Source organism: Notolabrus celidotus, chromosome 12 (assembly GCF_009762535.1).
Source record: "Notolabrus celidotus isolate fNotCel1 chromosome 12, fNotCel1.pri, whole genome shotgun sequence".
NCBI lineage: Eukaryota > Metazoa > Chordata > Actinopteri > Labriformes > Labridae > Notolabrus > Notolabrus celidotus.
In genome coordinates, this window is record NC_048283.1 from 26,087,059 (window position 1) to 26,109,944 (window position 22,886).

General features: G+C 41.2%; 1 protein-coding gene and 1 long non-coding RNA gene across 3 annotated transcripts; one reads left to right on the plus strand and one right to left on the minus strand.

Annotated features, from left to right (window-relative positions):
* Positions 1-1,441: 1,441 nt before the first annotated feature.
* LOC117822378 (polyadenylate-binding protein 1A) lies at positions 1,442-7,453 on the plus strand. Of its 2 annotated transcripts, none has more exons than XM_034697076.1 (15): positions 1,442-2,245; positions 2,566-2,759; positions 2,911-3,026; positions 3,571-3,710; positions 3,798-3,892; positions 4,035-4,172; positions 4,926-5,021; positions 5,135-5,407; positions 5,533-5,623; positions 5,702-5,824; positions 5,937-6,079; positions 6,343-6,427; positions 6,598-6,728; positions 6,901-6,991; positions 7,100-7,453. In XM_034697076.1, the coding sequence occupies exons 1-14, from the start codon at positions 2,053-2,055 to the stop codon at positions 6,988-6,990; spliced, it is 1,908 nt and encodes a 635-aa protein (XP_034552967.1). In that variant the 5' UTR covers positions 1,442-2,052; the 3' UTR covers position 6,991; positions 7,100-7,453. The 2 variants fall into 2 exon arrangements, with proteins under 2 accessions (XP_034552967.1, XP_034552968.1); XM_034697077.1 differs by having other exon boundaries at positions 3,571-3,701.
* A 14,127-nt stretch (positions 7,454-21,580) lies between these two features.
* LOC117823006 lies at positions 21,581-22,609 on the minus strand. The gene is made up of 3 exons (XR_004633295.1): positions 22,477-22,609; positions 22,235-22,394; positions 21,581-21,885 (listed from the first exon to the last, which is right to left on the minus strand). It is a non-coding gene; the product is annotated as an uncharacterized LOC117823006 (long non-coding RNA).
* Positions 22,610-22,886: the final 277 nt, after the last annotated feature.

Here is a 22,886-nt window from a genome sequence, read left to right on the forward strand (position 1 = left end):
CTTCATATAGAACTTTATCAAGCTACAAATTCAAGTTCCTATTAAAGCTTGTATAATTAAATGATTCCTAAACTCCTTAGTTTTCCTTATAATATTCTTATTGCTGCTTCCAACCCCCTGGGGGGTCCCGAGACACAAATGGGGGGTCATCTTCCAGAATGTTGTTTTATTTTATGTTATCTAAAAATAGTAAATTTTACCCATTATAGTAAAAAAAATATAAACAAAAATAGTGGCTAAACTTGAAATAAAACCTTGAAAATAGAAAATGTAATGAGTTTTCTGCCTTTCTTTTTGCCAGATGACTGCTATGTTTAGGGTTAGTGAACAGTTAATTATCAAAAGCATCAGTAGCAGTAGGTTAATTCATAACAGCACAGGAAACAGCCACATGCTCATAGAGGTATGTTAAATTTCTGCAGACCAGCTAAATGAAGTCACATTAAATCACTTTGAGGGACAGTGGGGGTCGCAAGTCTTCGGCACCAATATTTTGGTGGTCACGGGCTGAAAAGTTTGGGAACCCCTGCACTAGACAGCCTATTATACATGACCTGAAACCATAAAAGTCTGTAAAAATAAACATTTGGGGGAAAAAAATAACAATCTAGATCTCATTATCATCATAGTTCTGATTTATGTGCAAAGTAGCTGCTTCCTCAAATAAAAGTGATAAATTAATCAATTAAATGTATTTGAAATACATTTACAAGTTTGATGATTCTGTGTCACACAGTTGCATTATCCTAAATAAATCCGTGGGCACTATCATCTCCCAGGACCTTAAGTGGTAGACCCATATAGAGACTGCGGTGAAAAAGGCCCCGCAGAGACTGTACTTCCTCTGCCATCTGCAGAAGTTCAACCTGCCACAGGAGCTGCTCAAATATTTCAACTCTGCAGTCGTTGAGTCTGTTCCGTGCTCTTCCCTCACTGTCTAATTCGGTTCTGCTACCAAATCAGACACGAGGAGACTGCAACGGACAGTCGGGACTCTTTTCAGTGGATTGTTTTGACATTAATGATTGTGATGAGTTTGACTCTGGTGTTGCTCATGTTAGTGAATGTTAGTAACCGCTGTCAAGGGGTTGTCAAGGGAAATAATTTTACAGTTCAGTGGGGAATTATTTTATGGAATCGTATAATTTAAGTTATTTTGTTCCTTTCATTATTTTCAAGGATTTTAAGGTATAATTGGAATTCATTTAGAAAAACAATAAATTTGGGGGGAGATTTCATAGTTTTGTTTTTATGAATAAATAATTTTGAGAGGCACGGGATTATGTTACAGCACATTCTTCACTTTTTATAATTTTTTAATATCAAACTGAAAGTTACGTCATTTATTGAAAAGGCATTTGGAATAATGTATTTGTTTGAACGAGAGTATGGTTGTAATTAAAAGACATGAAGTATCGCGAGATGTGTGACGTCAGCCCTGGTCCTCGGCGCACCGTGGTTTCGACAGTAATCGGGAAACAACCTCCACCGACCTTCCTTTCATTCCGGTTATCCGTCTGCGTAGGGTGTGCTCCGGAGCTAGTCTCGGCACACATTTTATTATTATGAAACAAACCAAAAGCTAGAGAGCACACGCAGACATATTTTTATAAGAAAAATAAAAAATCGGTGAAGCAGGATTTGATTTGCAACCAAGGCAACGCGAAGAAGACGAAGAGAGACGAGAGGAACCAGACCCGGAGTTAAAGCGAGATTAACGTGAGGCAGTTAAAGAGAAAACATTTTCTCCGTTGAAAGGGTTTCACTTTAAAGTTTAACCCCACATTTAGACGATAACGTCGAGTACTCATTGCAGTGAAGCAGTCGAGGCTCAGACCTGCTCTCTAACAGTTAGGCCGCTCCGACATTTTGCTAACCTAGCTAACGTGCCCACGTTGCTAACGGCTCAGCCTGCTCGAGTCTGCGTTTTTATATTCTGTGAAGCTGAGACCAGGAAACGGGACCACTACAGTACGGAGGCTGGTATCGGGTCTCAGTTGTCTACTATATTGAAGCTATTTAAACCTTTAAAGAGAGCACGCGTCGTCAGCCATGAACCCCAGCGCGCCCAGTTACCCGATGGCCTCCCTCTATGTGGGAGACCTGCACCCCGACGTTACCGAGGCCATGCTCTACGAGAAGTTCAGCCCTGCTGGGCCCATCCTGTCCATCCGAGTCTGCAGAGACATGATCACCCGCCGGTCCCTCGGATATGCTTATGTTAACTTCCAGCAGCCCGCTGACGGTAAGATTACTCGGAAAATGTAGCATTGAAGCTAACGAGACGGAGCCTGCACCACATGACTCCATTTTGAACATGAATAATACACACCACGTTATGGAAAAATCTGCTACCACGTTAAAATGAACGCTACCACCTACGTTTCCATGAGATTACATATAGATGTATCAAATTTGATGCAGCACTGATTATGTCATACATGATTCTGAAACCTTTGACATTGTTTGGACTCAGAATCGCAATGATTAGATCAATACACGTGAGGTACAGATCGAGCCTGAATGAGTGTTTTAAGATGTCTTTATTTTGGGCCCTCTTTTCAGCTGAACGAGCCCTGGACACCATGAACTTTGATGTGATCAAAGGCAGGCCTCTCCGCATCATGTGGTCTCAACGTGACCCCTCCTTGAGGAAGAGCGGGGTGGGGAACATCTTCATCAAGAACCTGGACAAGTCCATTGATAACAAGGCCCTCTACGACACCTTCTCTGCCTTTGGAAACATTCTTTCCTGCAAGGTAGGAGCAGCGATGTCATTTCGCCTACCTTGTGTTTGAATGCTTTACAGACATACTACTACTTTGCATGACCAGGTTGAACTGATTGTTGTGTGTATTTAATTGCATGTGGTTTGAGATTGTATTTGACATGCTGAAATTTCCTCCTAAGGTGGTTTGTGATGAAAATGGCTCAAAGGGTTACGGCTTTGTGCACTTTGAGACCCACGAGGCTGCTGAGCGGGCCATTGAGAAAATGAATGGCATGTTGCTCAATGACAGAAAAGTGTAAGTCTAACTACTACACTTCTTTGAACAAACTGTATTGTGTGTGAATTTTACATCTAATCAAAGATTGTGTGTAACCTCATTTGATGTGTCTTTGTTTTTTATCGAACTTGAGTAGTTAATAAAGAACTCTAGATAATTCAGTTAGGTTTTACACATTAGTACATGCAGGACAAATGCCAATCATAGTGAGTGTGTGTTTCTAATCTTAATGTAACCACTTAGGTACTGATTTTTTAATAATCAAAGCAGTCTTTGCATATTGCACTTCTGAATGCATGGTTTGAAGCAGAGTACTTGCAAGTGTGGACAGAATTATTCCATCTCTGTCAGCAGTTCTTCAAATTAAACCTTGATCCTGTGAAATGTGGTTTATAGTCCATATGAATAGCAGTGTATTACTGTTTTTTCTTAGTAAAGTTATTATTATTTAGTTTAAGGACACAAATCATCTGTGGTGATTCTGTAGTTTATGTATTACAGATGATTGTCTTATAATGTTTATTTATTTTAATATTATTTTTTATTTCAATTTGACCAACAGATTCGTCGGACGCTTCAAATCTCGTAAGGAAAGGGAAGCTGAACTCGGGGCTCGCGCAAAAGAATTCACCAACGTCTACATCAAGAACTTTGGCGAGGACATGGATGACGAGAAGCTCAGGGAGTTGTTTGGTAAATATGGTAAGATAGTGGAATAATTTTACAGATGAGCCCTTGACTCAGTGGCTCTACTCGATGGATGTGTTCAACGGGCGATTTTTTTTTCAGGACCCGCACTCAGCATCCGAGTCATGACTGATGAGAGTGGCAAATCCAAAGGCTTCGGCTTTGTCAGTTTTGAGAAACATGTAGATGCACAGAAGGTTTGTGTCTTTACCTTTTTTAAAGAATTGACCGGATCCAATCTGATTGGATTATAAATCATCCACATTCTGTCATGGTAACTTTCGCCGAACAAAACTAACCTCTGTTTACCCCGATGGTCTTTTGTTCGGCTCGCTGCAGGCTGTGGACGACATGAATGGTAAAGAACTGAATGGCAGGCAAGTGTATGTGGGCCGCGCACAGAAGAAAGGAGAGCGTCAGAATGAGCTCAAGCGCAAATTTGAGCAGATGAAGCAGGACCGCATGACCAGATACCAGGTTTGTTGGCTTTCTGATCTGTCATTGGAATTTTAATCGAGGGCAACTGTCCACCTTAGTGGATTGTGTTAATCGAATATGTAATTTAACACCAAATATGTTGTGTAGTCTTGAAGGAGTGCGTCTCTTTTAACATCTATACAACACCATCATTCAAAATCATGAATAAATACTGTGATAACGGGGGAACAGCTTCGGGAATATCACTATATATGAACTCGTGGATCTCCAGATACAATTGAGGATGGTTCAACAAATACATTTTTATGTATCAGTTTTAACCAAGTTAGATGAAACATCCAATCAGCATGCAGCCAGTCCTTTAGACAGTTATAGTGTTGAGCCCTGCACAGACAGAAACTGCTGCACACAGCGCCTCTGAGAGGGCACTTAAAGTGCTCCTGGTGCTACTATTGCAACATCTCAGCTTGCACTGGTTGATGCTCCAGCCAATCTTATACTAGAGGGGGATGGACTGGTTATCCAGGAAATGAGATGCTTGTCAGATACAGAATATTTTTGACTCAACGGTTGTGTTTTTTAAGTGGCCGTTTTTAACCCCCCCCCAAATTGACTCAGCTACCACTGTTTACTCCTATTCACAATGATTATATCACAATGATACATATTTGCTTTTTCAATTTTAAAATTCTGTAGTCTGATCCAGGCTTTAGGTTACCTGTGGTTGTTAATGTGTCAATGTGGTGGTTTGATGCAAAGTATTAAAGTCCCATGTCCCTTTATTCTCTTTAGGGTGTTAACCTGTACGTCAAAAACCTGGATGATGGTCTTGATGACGAACGTCTGCGTAAAGAGTTCTCTCCATTTGGAACTATTACAAGTGCTAAGGTAAAGATTTTGTTCTTGCTTGAAATATCTCAGAACTTTTTAGGACTTTAAACTTTGTTCTAAGTTAAATGATGCTCAAATATCAGGCTAATGTCTGTTTTCATTCTCCATAGGTGATGATGGAGGGCGGGCGCAGCAAAGGCTTTGGCTTTGTTTGCTTCTCTTCCCCCGAGGAGGCCACTAAAGCTGTAACAGAGATGAACGGCCGCATTGTTGCCACAAAGCCACTGTATGTGGCCCTGGCTCAGCGCAAAGAGGAGCGCCAGGCTCATCTCACCAACCAGTACATGCAGAGAATGGCTACAGTCCGAGCTGTGCCCAACCCTGTTCTCAACCCTTATCAGCCTGCCCCACCTTCAGGCTATTTCATGGCGGCTATTCCTCAGGTGATACATTAATTTACCATGCTCGTTCATTCATCAGTTGTCCTTTTCTTTTGTGGATGTTTTGAAAATGTACCTCTGTTTATGAAACCTTGAAATGATAAATCTTGTTTCTTTAACTGTTTCAGGCACAAAACCGTGCAGCATACTACTCTGCCAACCAGCTTGCCCAGCTTCGCCCCAGCCCCCGTTGGGCCACTCAAGGAGTGCGTCCTCAGCGTAAGTTAACACATTTGATTTCATGTTATACCTCGTGAATTTGATCGCAGTGATCTTATAAGTTGTCTCTTGTTTCAGACTTCCAGAACATGCCCAATGCTATGCGCCCATCAGCTCCAAGGCCGCAGACCTTCAACACCATCCGTCCTACAGCCACCGCCAACACCCAGGTCCCACGCATGATGGCTTCCCAGCGCATGCGTAAGTATTTCAGCTTCAGATGCACAGTGCAGGCTTTTTGGTTAACTGTCGTTACCTGTTAAGTTCACGTTGCATCTCGGATTAAGTGCCATTTTCACCTTTCTCACCACAGCCACCCAAGCCCTCGGCCAGCGTCCTGCAGGTGCTTCAGCCACTGCTGCCCCAGTGCGTGCCATGCCCCAGTACAAGTATGCTGCTGGCGTGCGCAACCCTCAGCAGCACATGGCCTCCCAGCCACAGGTCAACATGCAGCAGGTAAACTTAGATTTATCCTAGTGCCAGCTGATGAAACTAACATGGCTTGATTTTATCAATAAATATAGGTTTAGGAATTTCAAACGAGTGTTAATACATCGTCAAATTAGTTTTATGCTACACCTGTTGATTCCTGAAAGGCATGACTTGCCTATCATCAATTCTGATTTGTTTTATAATCCATTCTCCAATGTGTAGTATTTTTAAAGTTGATTAAAAGAGTAGTTTGTCCCTGGTTCTAATCTTTATTTTCCTGTCCTTAGCCTGCTGTCCATGTCCAAGGACAGGAGCCCCTGACTGCCTCCATGCTGGCTGCTGCCCCTCCTCAGGAACAGAAGCAGATGCTGGGTTAGTACATAATTTGCTCAGATGTACAAAGAGCTATTACTAAAAGAACTATACTAAAATTAACGTACTAAATACTAAAAGTATTTCCCTGGTCACAATGGCCATTAAGCATATTTAGTTTGGTGTAGAACATGCCGGAAAGTCTTTGATGAGTGTCTTTTCTCCTTCAGGTGAGCGTCTGTTCCCACTGATCCAGAACATGCATCCCAGCCTTGCAGGCAAAATCACAGGTATGCTGCTGGAGATCGACAACTCAGAGCTTCTCCATATGCTGGAGTCTCCTGAGTCCCTGCGCTCAAAGGTCAGTTCACGGCTTATATATCACACTTATTATCTCTTTGAGGCCTTTTTGATGAGATGTTTTTATTTGCAAGCATAATCAGCACAAAGAATGACTCAAAATATTTATTGTTCTTACATAACCATGCTGTTTGAATATGTTCATTGAAACATCCTTTTGTTTGTTGTTCTAGGTGGATGAGGCTGTTGCTGTGCTTCAGGCCCACCAGGCCAAGGAGGCTGCTCAGAAGTCCACCACCCCTGCTGGTGGTCCCAGTGTCTAAGGTGTGTTTGTAGTTTAAATCACACAGGTGTATGCAAACATCAATACATAAAACTACATTGTACACAGTAAATAAAATATACTAATGAAGTTTAATATTTGTCTTACAGATTGAGCGTTTTGAAACCTGCTTCACCGATGGAAAAAGAAAAAAAAATTAAACATTGAAAAACCTAAAACTCTGAAAACATCGCAAAATGATAAATCATTTCTTAAAAAAAGAGAACAATTGAGTCTGCCAGGTCTAGGGACGGTTTGACTAGACCTTGATCATAAATAAAAATTTGTTTAAAAAAAAAAGCAAAATAGAGAAAAATCAAAATTATAAATTTGAATGCATTCCTGTTTTATGTCATTTTACTGTGCTAGTGCTCCGATTATCAGCCATGTTCAGGAAGGTGATCACTGAGCACTTTGAAGGTGATTTGTATTGTAAACTGGCTGTAATAAATTCTCATTCAATATGTGTGTCTGCTTTATTTTGCATCTTGACTGCACTATACATTTACGTTTTTGTGAAAGATTACTGTCAAAGCAGAGAGTTTGATGAATCAGTCTTTGTTACATTTATTACTCTGAGTTGTGATGACAAGCTCTCAAGGCAGTCAGTGTTTCCATGTTTCTGGTTCTCATGTGGATGCAACTTAATTCCATCAGGTATCACTGTAGTAAGATTGCTCACAACATTCCTCAGAACTGGACCTAAACGACATTCCACGAGTGTTACAGTGGTGACGTCTGAAAAAGATTGACAGCTTTGCTTCACGAAGTAACAGCCTAACCACTTGAGCTTGATGTAGGTGATGGTCACTTGCTTAAAGACTGTTTTGTGTGCAGAATTGATGTGACTGCTGTAAAGATTACCATTGAGACAATTCCACTTAGGATGACAGTTACTCAAAGCAGATCTTGAAAATATGAACTTTTGGCACTAGCAAGTTGAGGAATTACATGTCATTCAATCAGTCATTATTTTTTTTGCTGGTGGTGCAAGATGGCTTTGTACAATCTATACCTCTCCATAGAGCAGAATGACTGTTTCTGTTTTCAGAGATCAGAAAAATCTGTAATGGACCCTAGTTTAAAGATCTCTGGAAGTGAAAAATTGGGAGTTATGCATGAAAATAGTATGTAATTCTATGTACAGATCGACAGAGGTGTCAAAAGTATTCACGTTCATTACTCAAGTAGAAGTACAGATACTAGGGTTTAAAAAGACTTCAGTAGAAGTCTGGATCTGCGACACATTTGGGTAAAAATTCTTTTTGCACACTTCCTTATGTTGAATTGATCACATGCTCTTACGTTTAGAAAGAAAAATGTAAGGATGCCTATCAGTTTTGCCATAGCAAAATGCATTGAACTCGGAGACATTCAGCAAAAAATACTCCTATTCAAGGGTCTGAATCTAGAGAATCTTATGGTGAATTTTCTATTTTTGTAGAAACAGTAAACTCTACAACTGTTTTTATTTACTGAGATCAGAGTTAGTTTTAAAGTTGCGTGGATACTACAGATTTCCAGTGTAGGAACGAACAAGCATGTTTGAGTAATGCAGAAACAAAATTATGACTGATTTGTACAGCACCTTGTTAAGGATATTATCAGCATGGCAAATTATAATGCAAGTCAAGTATAAAAATAAATTAAACACAGATCTAGTAGATAATGTAGCTATAAGTATAGTGTAAAAAAGCCAAGACTGAATGTGTATTAAGTTTGAATCATCACACTCTATCTAGCCAGGTATCACACTAATGAATCACTAAACTGCAGCACAAGGAAACACTACAATTATAATTCAGCACTCAATATCTACTGATCATTTGTTTATTTAGCAGTAGGCCCTGTACTTCTATCTGAGGCGTCGAATCATCCGTGACACAACAGCAGATCTTTGTGGTTTTTCTTTTTACTCAGCTGAATCACTGCTTCCTTTAAATGCCTCAACTTTCCCAATAGTATTGTTTCCAATACCACACAAGTTTCACATGGAAGCAGTCCCCGTACTACAGTCATGGCCAAAAGTTTTGAGAATGACCCAACTATTAATTTTCACAAAGTCTGCTGTTTCAGTTTTATAATGGCAATTTGCATATACTCCAGAAGGTTATGAGGAGTGATCAGCTCAACTGCAATTAATTGCAAAGTCCCTCTTTGCCGTGAAAATGAACTTTATCACCAAAAACACATTTCCACTGCATTCCAGCCCTGCCACAAAAGGACCAGCTAACATAATTTCAATGACACACAGGTGTCACACACATTAACACAGGTGTGGGTGTTGATGAGGACAAGGCTAGCGATCAATCTGTCATGATTGAGTGACTGGACACTTTAAAAGGAAGATGGTGCATGACACCATTGTTCCTCATCTGTTAGCCATGGTTACCTGCAAGGAAACACGTGCAGCCATCATTGCATTGCACAAAAAGGGCCTAACAGGGAAGTTTATAGCAGCGAGTAAGATTGCACCTCAGTCAACCGTCTATCGAATTATCAAGAACTTCAAGGAGAGAGGTTCAATTGTTGCCAAACAGGCTCCAGGGCGCCCAAGAAAGTCAAGCAAGCGCCAGGACCGTCTCCTGAAGGTGTTACAGCTGCGGGATCGGGCCACCACCAGTGCAGAGCTTGCTCAGGAATGGCAGCAGGCAGGTGTGAGTGCATCTGCACGTACAGTGAGGCGAAGACTTTTGGAGGAAGGCCTGGTGTCAAGGAGGGCAGCAAAGAAGCCACCTCTCTCCAGTAAAAACATCAGGGACAGACTGATATTCTGCAGAAGGTACAGGGACTGGACTGCTGAGGATTGGGGTAAAGTCATTTTCTCTGGTGAATCCCCTTTCGGATTGTTTTGGGCATCTGGAGGAAGGCTTGTTCGGAGAAGACGAGGTGAGCGCTACCATCAGTCCTGTCTCTTGCCAACAGTGAAGCATCCTGAGACCATTCATGTGTGGGGTTGCTTTTCGGTCAAGGGAGTGGGCTCTCTCACAATCTTGCCTAAAAACACAGCCATGAATAAAGAATGGTACCAGAACGTCCTCCGAGAGCAACTTCTCCCAACCATCCAAGGGCAGTTTGGTGATGAAGAATGCCTTTTCCAGCATGATGGAGCACCTTGCCATAAAGCAAAAGTCATAACAAAATGGCTCGGGGAACAAAACGTGAAGATTTTGGGCCCTTGGCCAGGAAACTCCCCAGATCTTAATCCCATTGAGAACTTGTGGTCAATCCTCAAGAGGCGGGTGGACAATCAAAAACCCACAAATTCTGACAAACTCCAAGCATTGATTATTTAAGAATGGACTGCCATCAGTCAGGATTTGGTCCAGAAGTTGATTGACAGCATGCCAGGGAGAATTGCAGAGGTCTTGAAAAAGAAGGGTCAACACTGCAAATATTGACTTATTGCATGAATTCTGTGTAATTCTCAATAAAAGATTTTGATACTTATGAAATGCTTTTAATTGTATTTCATTATACCATAGAAACATCTGACAAAAACACCTAAAAACCCTGAAGCAGCAGACTTTGTGAAAATGTAATATTTGTGTCATTCTCAAAACTTTTGGCCATGACTGTACACAGGAACTACTGCAACATGCTTCATAACACGGTAATCGCCTATTACAATGGATGTCCGCCAACCCGGTCTGATCTCAGGCAGGGTTCCTTTCTATTCCCTCGGCTGAACGTCACTCAATCTTGGAACTCATGCATCTTCCTCCTCTCCTCCAGAAACATGCTATGATGCATAAAAAATGTAAGAAGACTGTGAAACAATTAAAGCTGCAGTTTGTAGGATTGGGGTAAAAAAAACAAACTTATTTTGTGCTGTGTTTGGCAAAAAGGTCATAACACTCATCTACAGCCATCAATAAATGAGGTACTTTGAGATTATGCCGAGATCTCTGTATTTTCCTATGCCTCTGTATCCAGCAATCTATAAATTCAAATCACTCCCGTCAGCTCTGACAAATCAGTGCCACTCTCCTGATTGGTCCTCCTACTTCGTCCTGATTGAGCGTCTGCTACGATCTGTTTGTGGGCGGGGCTTACAGGGGCAGAGAAGGGTGGGTGTAGTGAAAGGGAAATCTGGTGTGGAGGGGTAGTGCTGACATTTGAAATCTCTCCCTTAACCGATGTTTATTCCAGAACTACCAACAGCAGCTTTAACTGTAAAGCTGCATGAATATGATAGTTTATTGGTTTCCTTATGTCATATTTGCAGGCCTTAAAGCCTTGATTTAGAGAGAAAGGACAATGGGTACACCACAATCTCCTTCAAAAGTTTTTTATATTCAGAAAAGTAAAGTCAAAAGGTTGTAACATGCATTTCAGTTTAAAAGCTGAATGTGAGACAGGGAAACACGTGGGTTTTAAAATACAGTATCAAGTTGGATAACAATAAGCCTTTGAATATAAAGCACAGCTGGCCCATAAGTATCAGATGAAAGTTTTGAATTCTGGTATCACTACCCGAATGCTGAATGCTGAATGCTTATTAACTGAACTGTAGGTGGCTCACATAACTAAATCAAATAGTTTTTACATAAATAAATGACCGTTTGAAGTATGTATACAGTATGTCTTACAAATAATCCTTCTGTTTCATGAATTTTAATTTTAGTTTTTTTTATACCTATGTAAGAGTCTAGGAGAAAGTTCTTGGGGTAAACCCAGACATAGAAAGGGGAGAAAGAGGACAGCTATGAGGCCTAAAAATGACTGCTCTTCAAAAACATGTAAATCCTGACAAAAGGTGGAGACAAATCAAAAGGCAATGGACTTGATGAGCTGGTTCTCTGCTGATTCCAAGACAAAGGCTGAATCTTAAGGGCACTGATGTAAAAAAAAAAAAAAAAAAAAAAAGGTCAAACAAGGGGGAATAAAAGATGATGGTGTTTGTGCCATCAAGAAACATCTCTGTTCTTGCTCCACTTCTGAGCAATACACCACTCCCAAATCTGAAAGTTAAAAATAAATCAAGATGTATCCAATATATACTGTAAGAATCAGAAAAAAGGTATAAAAAAGAAATTAAATACTGGGTCCCAGGAAGTTATGGAACATGGTGTAAGACCATCGACTGTGCATGATCAATTCTGTGGAAATCTCCTCTGATCTCTGCTTTGGCTATAATAATTTGTAGCGTTTGCTCCAGTTCTCCAAAAAAAGAGAACATTTTGGCTTCGGCTGTCTGAAACAAACTGGTACAACAAAAAATGCTAGTTGTGTTGCCGTGTAATTTTTTGTTGTAACATTGAGGTCTTTTTGACACCTCTTAATGTTACTTATCAGACTGCAACTGTTGTTGGGCAAAGTTATGGATGTCCTTAGCAGAGATGCATACATTTGATTTACTCTGTTTAACAATAAGTGATCTTGTTCACCATGAGGGGAGGATTTTGAGTATGCTGGAGGGTTTTGGTGTTTGTAATTTTTCTTTGTTGGACTCAGACAGCTTTACTAGCCTCTATCCATTATTGTCCATGGAAGCTTTCCTGTAGTGCCTACTGTAAAAGTGGGGTCTCAGCATACACCAATAGGCCTCTGACCAGTCCTTCACTGAATGATGTTCCCCTGGTCCGAGTCCCTATGGTTTTAGTTCCGCATCAGCAAATGAAATAAGTTTCACAGGACTTGGACCTGTTGTTGACAGCTTCAATATTCCTGTTAGAACTACAATGAGGAAAGTCAATGTAAGAGCAGAAAGATGCGCTGTCGCCTTGATGTATGATTGTTTTAATCAGCCTAGACTAAAGGGAAGAGGTGGGGGCCTAGCTGTAGTATTTAACAAAAAATTCAAATGCTCTCATTAAAATAAACGACTTCAGTAGTTTTGAGGTTCTTGTTTTTATGATTAAGGGTGAGACACCCACCCCAGGGTTCCCACTCTTTTCCAGAGATCATTTTCCAGGACATTTTCATTGATGATCAAGCTGGTATGACAGTCTACATTTAGTTCCTAATTTAGTTCCTAAATAGTCTAATATGTTCCTCTCAGTGGAAGTCTACATTGAAAGACATGTAGTCTATGGCTATCAATGAAATCATTTCTTACATACTTAAAAAAATATTGCAAATAGAATAATGCAACCACAGATGTACAGCCCTTCCCTTTATTAGTGCAACCAAGAAACAATGATGGGCAACATCTCAGCTTTCTCTTTTCTCAAAAAATATAAAATGAGCTAAGAAAAAACAAAAGAGCCTGCGAAAAAATCAATAATGATCAGAAGATCAGTGCATTAATGACCTAAACAGAACTGAATGACAAAAATGGCCACAAATGTTTCTCAACTCATCTCTAACTCAAAATATACCTTCTTAATCATGATATTCATCCTGCTAAGTGGTCGATATAAAACAAAGCAAATGTCACGTTTTTTTATTTGAGTTACCGTAAACTCTGAAAAAAATCGCCCCGGTGTAAAGACGCACTCTGTATTTGAAGATCTCTCAGAGGTTTAAAAAAAATTTAAACTGTCTCCCTGCATGGCGATGTCTATTAGGATCAGCGATGTCTACAACGTGGAGTTTCTGTGCAGCTGTGTCGCTCTTTTTGTTCCGTTTGTTTTCACTGTCGGGATTTGGACTCCTACTAGCTACAGCAGGGGTTCTCAAAGTAAGTCAGGTGAGAAAATTGTCCAAGACTCCTCATAATTGTAACACAGATTAAGCACATTAGTGATGTGTCATGATCAACAGCTGCGGCTTTGAGAGCCGATGCTTTATAGTGAATCAGAAGAGCCCGCTTGCATCGAGAGCAAGCGGCAACCTCCGGTCTAAAAATATGAGTCCAATGCGGAAGTGTTAAAAGCTGCAGTTCATCGAGGATCCGCTTGAGGCTGGCTCCGGAAGTACCGGAAGTCACATACACATGAATGGGGAAAAGACGATCTTTGCAGCATTAATAAACATGTTTACAGCCTGGTACAAAAGATGAGTGTAGTCTGAATAGCTAATTTCTAGATGTCCTCTCACTGTGAGGGGGTGAATTTTTTTTCTAATTCGGTAATTTAGAAGATATTGAGATTACTAGTCTTCCAATGAGAGGCACAGCTGCCTGCAGGAACACTGCAGCTGTTGGCTAGGAGGCTCAAAGCCCGCCTCTTTACGTCACACTGGCTCGACAGAAGCAATATGGCTGCCGCAGCCGATTGGTCTCAAAACAGCTCTTCAGAAACAGATGGGTGACGTCACGGATCCTACGTCCATATTTTTTACACTCTATGATCGAGAGAGAGCCAGCTCTCAGTTTTTTCCTTTTGCTGTTTAGCTCTCAAATGTCTCAGCCCCAGCTCTGCTCACAGCAGAACTTTGTTTTGATTGGTCAGCGTGGCGGCCATGCGGCCAATCACATGTGAGGATATAGGATACAGGTGATGGAGGGGAGGCTGTGTATCCTGGCTACATCTATTCCTTCAGAGAGAGTCTTATTGAAGACCGGGCAAATACTCACTGAGAGGAGAAATTGGATCAGCCCATCCAAGCTGAGGCATCTGATTTTTCTTAATGCCAACCTGAGGACATTAGTAATGTTTGCTCCAGTTTAGTTCTGGTTCTGTTTGCTTGAGTTTAGTTCTGGTTCTGGTTCAGTTTGCTCGAGTTTGGTTCTGGTTCTGTTGCTTGAGTATGGTTCTGGTTCAGTTTGCTTGAGTTTGGTTCTGGTTCTGGTTCTGGTTTCTTGAGTTCAGTTCTAGTTGTATTTGCTTGAGTTCGGTTCTGGTTTTGTTCGGTTCTGGTTTGGTTCGGTTCTGGTTTTGTTCTGGTTCGGTTCTGTTCTGGTTCTGTTCTGGTACGATTCTGGTTCGGTTCTGGTTCAGTTCTGGTACAGTTCAGGTATGGTTCTGGTTCGGTTCTGATTCGGTTCTGGTTCTGGTACAGTTCTGGTTTGGTTCTGGTTCGGGTCTGATTCCGGTCTGGTACGGTTCTGGTACGGTTCTATTCTTGTTCTGGTACGGTTCTAGTTCGGTTCTGGTACCGTTCTGGTTCGATTCGTTTCCGGTTGAGTTCTGGTTCCTTTCTGATTCGGTTCTGGTTTCTGGTTTGGTTCTGGTTCGGTTCTGGTTTCAGTTTGCTTGGGTTTGGTTCTGGTTCTGTTTGCTTGCGTTGGTCCTGGTTCAGTTTGCTTGAGTTTGGTTCTGGTTCTGTTTGCTTGAGTTCGGTTCATGTTTGGTTCGGTTCTGGTTCTGTTCTGGTTCGGTTCTGTTCTGGTTCTGTTCTGGTACAATTCTGGTTCGGTTCTGGTACAATTCTGGTTCGGTTCTGGTTTAGTTCTGGTACAGTTCAGGTATGGTTCTGGTTCGGTTCTGGTTCAGTTCTGGTTCTGTTTCTGATTCGGTTCTGGTACTGGTACAGTTCTGGTTTGGTTCTGGTTCGGGTCTGATTCCAGTCTGGTACGGTTCTATTCTTGTTCTGGTACGGTTCTGGTTCGGTTTGTTTCCGGTTGGGTTCTGGTTCCTTTCTGGTTGGGTTCTGGTTGGGTTCTGGTTGGGTTCTGGTTCGGTTCTGATTTCGGTTTGCTTGGGTTTGGTTCTGGTTCTGTTTGCTTGAGTTTGGTTCTGGTTCTGTTTGCATGAGTTCGGTTGTGGTTCTGTTTACTTGAGTTGTTCCTGGTTCTGTTTGCTTGAGTTTGGTTCTGGTTCCTTTTGCTTGAGTTTTAGTTCTAAGCCTAACCCTAACCCTAATCCTAACCCTAACCCTAATCTTAACCCTAACCCTAATCACAACCCTAACCCTAATCACAACCCTAACCCTGACCCTAACCCTAATCACAACCCTAACCCTAATCATAACCCTAACCCTAATCACAACCCTAACCCTAATCATAACCCTAACCCTAATCACAACCCTAACCCTAATCATAACCCTAACCCTAATCATAACCCTAACCCTAATCACAACCCTAACCCTAATCACAACCCTAACCCTAATCACAACCCTAACCCAAATCACAATCCTAACCTCAACCCTGATCACAACCCTACCCCTAGTAATAACCCTAACCCCAACCCTAACCCTAATCATAACCCTAACCCTAACCCCAACCCTAATCATAACCCTAACCCTAATCACAACCCTAATCATAACCCTAACCCTAATCACAACCCTAACCCTAATCATAACCCTAACCCTAATCACAACCCTAACCCTAATCATAACCCTAACCCTAATCACAACCCTAACCCTAATCACAATCCTAACCCCAACCCTAATCACAACCCTACCCCTAATCATAACCCTAACCCCAACCCTAACCCTAACCCTAATCACAACCCTGACCCTGACCCTAACCCTTATCACAACCCTAACCCTAATCACAACCCTAACCCTGATCACAATCCTAACCCTAATCACAACCCTAACCCTAATCACAACCCTAACCCTAATCACAACCTTAACCCTGATCACAATCCTAACCCTAACCACAACCCTAACCCTAATCACAACCCTAACCCTAACCCTAACCCTAATCACAACCCTACCCCTAATCATAACCCTAACCCCAACCCTAATCATAACCCTAACCCTAACCCTAATCACAACCCTGACCCTAACCCTTATCACAACCCTAACCCTAATCACAACCCTAACCCTGATCACAATCCTAACCCTAATCACAACCCTAACCCTAATCATAACCCTAATCATAACCCTAACCCTAATCACAACCATAACCCTGATCACAATCCTAACCCTAACCACAACCCTAACCCTAACCCTAATCACAACCCTAACCCTAATCATAACCCTAATCATAACCCTAACCCTAATCCCAACCCTAACCCTAATCATAACCCTAGCCCTAATCACAACCCTAACCCTAATCACAACCCTAACCCTGACCCTAACCCTAATCACAACCCTAACCCTAATCATAACCCTAACCCTAATCACAACCCTAACCCTAATCATAACCCTAACCCTAATCACAACCCTAACCCTAATCATAACCCTAACCCTAATCACAACCCTAACCCTAATCATAACCCTAACCCTAATCACAACCCTAACCCTAATCACAACCCTAACCCTAATCACAACCCTAACCCTAATCATAACCCTAACCCTAATCACAACCCTAACCCCAACCCTAATCACAACCCTAACCCTAATCACAATCCTAACCCCAACCCTAATCACAACCCTACCCCTAATCATAACCTTAACCCCAACCCTAATCATAACCCTAACCCTGACCCTAATCACAACCCTAATCATAACCCTAACCCTAATCAAAACTCTAACCCTAATCATAACCCTAACCCTAATCACAACCCTAACCCTAACCCTAATCACAATCCTAACCCCAACCCTAATCACAACCCTACCCCTAATCATAACCCTAACCCCAACCCTAACCCTAATCATAACCCTAACCCTAACCCTAATCACAACCCTGACCCTGACCCTAACCCTTATCACAACCCTAACCCTAATCACAACCCTAACCCTAATCACAACCTTAACCCTGATCACAATCCTAACCCTAACCACAACCCTAACCCTAATCACAACCCTAACCCTAATCATAACCCTAACCGTAATCACATCCCTACCCCTAATCATAACCCTAACCCCAACCCTAATCATAACCCTAACCCTAATCACAACCCTGACCCTAATCACAACCCTAACCCTGATCACAATCCTAACCCTAATCACAACCCTAACCCTTATCACAACCCTAACCCTAATCACAACCTTAACCCTGATCACAATCCTAACCCTAACCACAACCCTAACCCTAACCCTAATCACAACCCTGACCCTAACCCTTATCACAACCCTAACCCTAATCACAACCCTAACCCTAATCACAACCCTAACCCTAATCACAACCTTAACCCTGATCACAAATCCTAACCCTAACCACAACCCTAACCCTAATCACAACCCTAACCCTAACCCTAATCATAACCCTAACCCTCATCACAACCCTAACCCTAATCACAACCCTAACCCAAACCCTAATCATAACCCTAACACTAATCACAACTCTAACCCTAACCCTAATCATAACCCTAACCCTAATCATAACCCTAACCCTAATCACAACCCTAACCCTAATCACAACCCTAACCCTAACCCTAATCATAACCCTAACCCTAATCACAACCCTAACCCAAATCACAACCCTAACCCTAACCCTAACCCCAACCCTAACCCTAACCCCAACCCTAATCATAATCCTAACCCTAGGGTTAGGGTGAGAATGGTTTTTTAACAGATAAATGCACCAAATTGGTCAATTATAAGGCTTCTCATAAAAACACTGTACGTAAAAGGGGTTTTCAACACAAACCATTAGTTTTTGCAAAGTTAAGGTAAAATATATGGCTACATATATATCAATGTAAATACTTCAGACCTGTACCATAGTGATAAACAGATAACACTTCAATTTGAATGAAGTAAATACCACTTTAAAACAGAGGGTCATTTCATTCCTTGTTGACTCAACATGACAGCATTTATACTTTTCAAGTTATTGATCTTAAACGCTTTCAGAAAATTAACAGTAACAAGACTCACATAACCCTTCGAGCCACCAAATGGTATCATAACAATGGTGTATGCTGTTTTTAATGACACAGCACAACTTTATAATTTATTAGAAATGTATTCAAATTATTTCACAGACCCCTATGCTATGGTTCACGGACCCCCAGGGGTCCCAGGACCCCACTGTGAGAACAACTGAGCTAGAGTACGGTAATTGAGCTTTCAGCCTGCAGAGAAAGTTGTGAGGCACAGACCCCCAAGCTCTCTGCCCGACTCCACTGGTCACACTATAACTTAAATATAACACTCTTTGAATCAAAAGAGCACTCTACAAGGTTCATGTACCATAAAACATAAACAATATACCCCCGTTTTCTGTGAATGCATGATTATGAAGTGAAGGAGAAAAGATGTGAAAAAAGTTGCGCAGTGTCGCTGTCTTTTCCAGCACAGCGTGCACTCAACTTTCAATGAATGGGGATGTGTTTTGTTAACTGGGTCAGGTCGCACGCAGCCATGTTGGAATAATTTTCCAGGACTATGTGTGATTTTCCAGGACATTTTACTTTTTCTCCCATTTTCCAGGTGTTTTCCAGTACTGGAAAACTGGTCAACTGTTTTCCAAGTTTTCCAGGTTTTCCAGGATGCGTGGGAACCCTGTCACCCTCTGTGCAATCATCTATCGCACCCCTCGCTCTACGACAGACTTTCTACCTGAATTCTCAGATTTTTTATCATCTTTATTTCTTATCTGTAATAGAATTATTTTAGCTGGTGATTTTAATATTCATGTTGATGTGCCCTCTGATTCACTTGCAAAAGAGTTTCTGATCACTGTCGATTCTTTTGGTTTACGACAACATGTTGTTGGGCCTACACATAATCGAGGGCACACCTTGGATTTGGTTTTTACATATGGTATGACTCTCTTTTAACAACTGACCTGTTCATATCTGATCATCTATGTATTTTATTTGATTGCACCATTTTAACCAAACTGCTAAACAAAAGTGAAACAAAGCGCTCTCGCATTTTTAATGAAGAAACCGTTTCCAATTTTTTAACACATTTTCCTGATAGCAATACTCCAATGAAAAATGTATTAGACACAGAAACACTGATGAATGAATTTAATTTAATTTGCACTTCCACTTTGGACCACGTTGCACCTTTTAAAACGAAATGTACTCGAAATACAAAAGTAGAACCATGGATGTATATTGAAATTCGTAAGTATAAAAGAGAATGTAGAAAGGTGGAAAGAAGATGGAGGTGGGTGAGGTCTGACGATCCATCTTATTTAGTAAGGGGTTATATGTAAGCGATGTAAAATTTTATACTGTGTATCTCTGAGTCTGTTGCACGTGAAGGTTGATCGAACTACCTTAATGGCCTCCTGCCTGTCATCCTCAATGTGTGCTGTGTCAAGGTCCCCTTCCCATTTCTGTGCAATGTCTCTTGCATCACCTGGACTAAGAGAGCAAATCAATGCATAGAAGGCAGAGATATAATGTGTGATATTTTTACGGTCAACAAAGAATCTCTCTATCTCATTGTACATAACCAAAGCTGAGGGAGGAAAGTTTTTCGCACCAACAAAATGACGGATCTGGAGAAAAGCATAGAAGTGTCCTTTAGGGATGCTAAACTTTGATTGTAGTTGTTGAAATATCATGAGTATATTTTCTTGATACAAGTCTCCAACCACTCTCACCCCTCTACGATGCCCCAGATCAAAAATGTTGGGAGAGAGACCTGGAGTAAAATCCTTGTTTCTTACCAAATGAATCTAGAGAAAGCTCTGTCTATGTCTGCTGTAACTTTCTTGGATATCAATTGAGGCAACATTTTGATTAAACTTATACGTCCCAAGAATGACAGGGGAAGATCATGCCATTTCTCTAGATCCCTCTTTATTTCAAGAGTACCCTACTGCAGGCAAGATGGCGCCGCCACAACATCCACACCGGAAGTCCATACCGGAAGTCCATACCGGAAGTTACAAAGCTAAAAACGTTGCAATAACATCCACACCGGAAGTTACAAAAATAAAAGCCTTGAAAAACAGGAACGTGAACGCAAAATAAAAGCCTTCAAAAACACGTAGGTTTACGCGTAATTCTATGAACTTTTTTGCACTTACATTTTAATCGTATCAGTATTATTGACTAGTTGATTGACTCCAAAAGTGTATAGGCTGTTGAGAATTCAAGTTACTTAGAAGCCTGCACGAATCACTAAGTTATAGTGTTAACGTCTCAGCCATGCACAGCCTTTTGTTCCGAGTGTGTGTTGAAATACTTAAAGCTGATTATGATGCTGCCGTGATGACATCTGCATATGCCTCTCTTGTTTTGTCTGGGTCATATGTTATTTTATGTTGTGTTAGCCTGACTGTACCTCAGTACAGTTTGCTGTAGTGTTTGTTCCAAATTACCTTGCATGCTGTCTGCCTATGTGATCACATGTATAGATTAATGAATGAATGAAATACAGATCCAGAGTAGATCCACAGTCACGAGAGAAGAGCAGAATGTTATCTATGGTGCAGGGGCGAGTGGAGGAGGAAAATGTAGAGGTGTGTGGTGACTGTTTCTTTTTTAACATAATTTGTAACACGTTACAATGACACAGTGACAGGGGTGTTCATTATCCACAAGAACAAACGGAGGGAATGGTTTCTCCTTCTATTTTGAGACATTAGATGGGCGTAAACACTCTGAGCTTGTCAAACAGTTTTATTCAGATTGAATGCTTGATGCATGTACACCAATGTCTTAACAAGATCACTTTATTTGGCGTCCATGAAAACATTGAAGTTGGAACCTTCAATTAGAATGACTAGAAAAACTGCAAATGTATACATAGCTACTGTTTCTTTCCATCCAACCCCTACTTGAAATGTAGAATTATACTTTATTTTATGTTCTTTTAATGTTATATGTATGATGTCTTAACCCTTTTGTATTGATAATGTTGTACTTGAAAAAGAACAATGCACTTTTGCTATTACAAACTCCAAATCAACATAAAATATTAGGACTAAAATATTTCAACTTGAGGCACCACTGTCAGCCACTGATGATAGATGTACAGTACACATTTCTGGGGAGCCTCTGTTGTTTTTGTGGTGAATATAGATCTCTGTGTACAGCTTGAGTTCCGTGATGTCTTTTTCTTTATCATGTTTTCGTTGAACATGTATAACCAAATTCCTCTTAAAGAGGACAACTGGGCAGTACGGGCACTTAATGTGGGTTGGGGCAATGGGCTCCTCTGAAGCAATGGGCTCTGAAGCAATGGGCTCCTCTGAAGCAGTAGCCGGCGCTGACTGACCCACATCTGGCTCATCTGGAGCAGTGGAGATTGCATCTGCAGATCATCATTTCTAAAAAAAGGGCAAGAGTAATTGTTTTTAAAAATCATCCAGTATCTGAGAGAAACATTTTCATTTAACATCATATATTTAAATATAAAAATAAATAAAGTATATACAGATGTATCTTTCCTTACTATAAACAGTCTATTTCAAAAAGTGAAACAATTCCCCTGAGTGCTGCGAGGGATCACTTGAAAGAAACTTGCTTTATGTGATAAGCTTATAAACAGTTGCAAAGGAGTGCAACAACAATATAACACTGGTTAAAGTATGACCTTAGACATGCAGAAACCAAGGTATCGTTAAAAATGACATGTGAAGGTATATGATCTCAAAAAGATAATTTTTAAGGCCATACCCATGAAATGCACTGCATTTGTCACATGAGCTTCCAGGTGCCTCTTGATGACTCCTGCACTCCGTGTGATGAAGCTGGGGCAGAGGGGACAGCCAAAGTGGGATGGTGACACACTTGTGTACTCCAACCCCTGGTCTCCTTCAATAATCGACGGATGCATCTGGAAGAAAGGAATAAATATACATTTCAATACGCAAGCACACGTACACACAATGGAAGGAGCAGTGTGCATGTGTGTTCACTTTAATTATTGGAGTGTCGTGTCTCGAGAAGGCTGTTTTATCGCTAGCTTTCTGCTAATTGATTTAGCAGCGACAGACTAATGCAATCAATACGCTACACGAAGAAGAAACTTCCAGTTTGAAGCATCCGGCATTGGGTAGAGAGGGGGTTAAAGAATCACTTCCGGTATGGACATCCGGTATGGACTTCCGGTGTGGATGTTGTGGCGGCGCCATCTTGCCTGCAGTAGGGTGCCTCTCCTTTATTTTAACAACGATTGGAGAGAAGTTAAGCTTCCACAACTCTGCCAAGTTTGGAGAAACCTTGATCCCAAGGTAGGTGAAGCCATTTGGGGAACATTTCAGGACACAACTGGAGGGCAAAGTTAGATAGGTAGAGTTACCTAGCGGCATAGCTTCTGATTTATCAA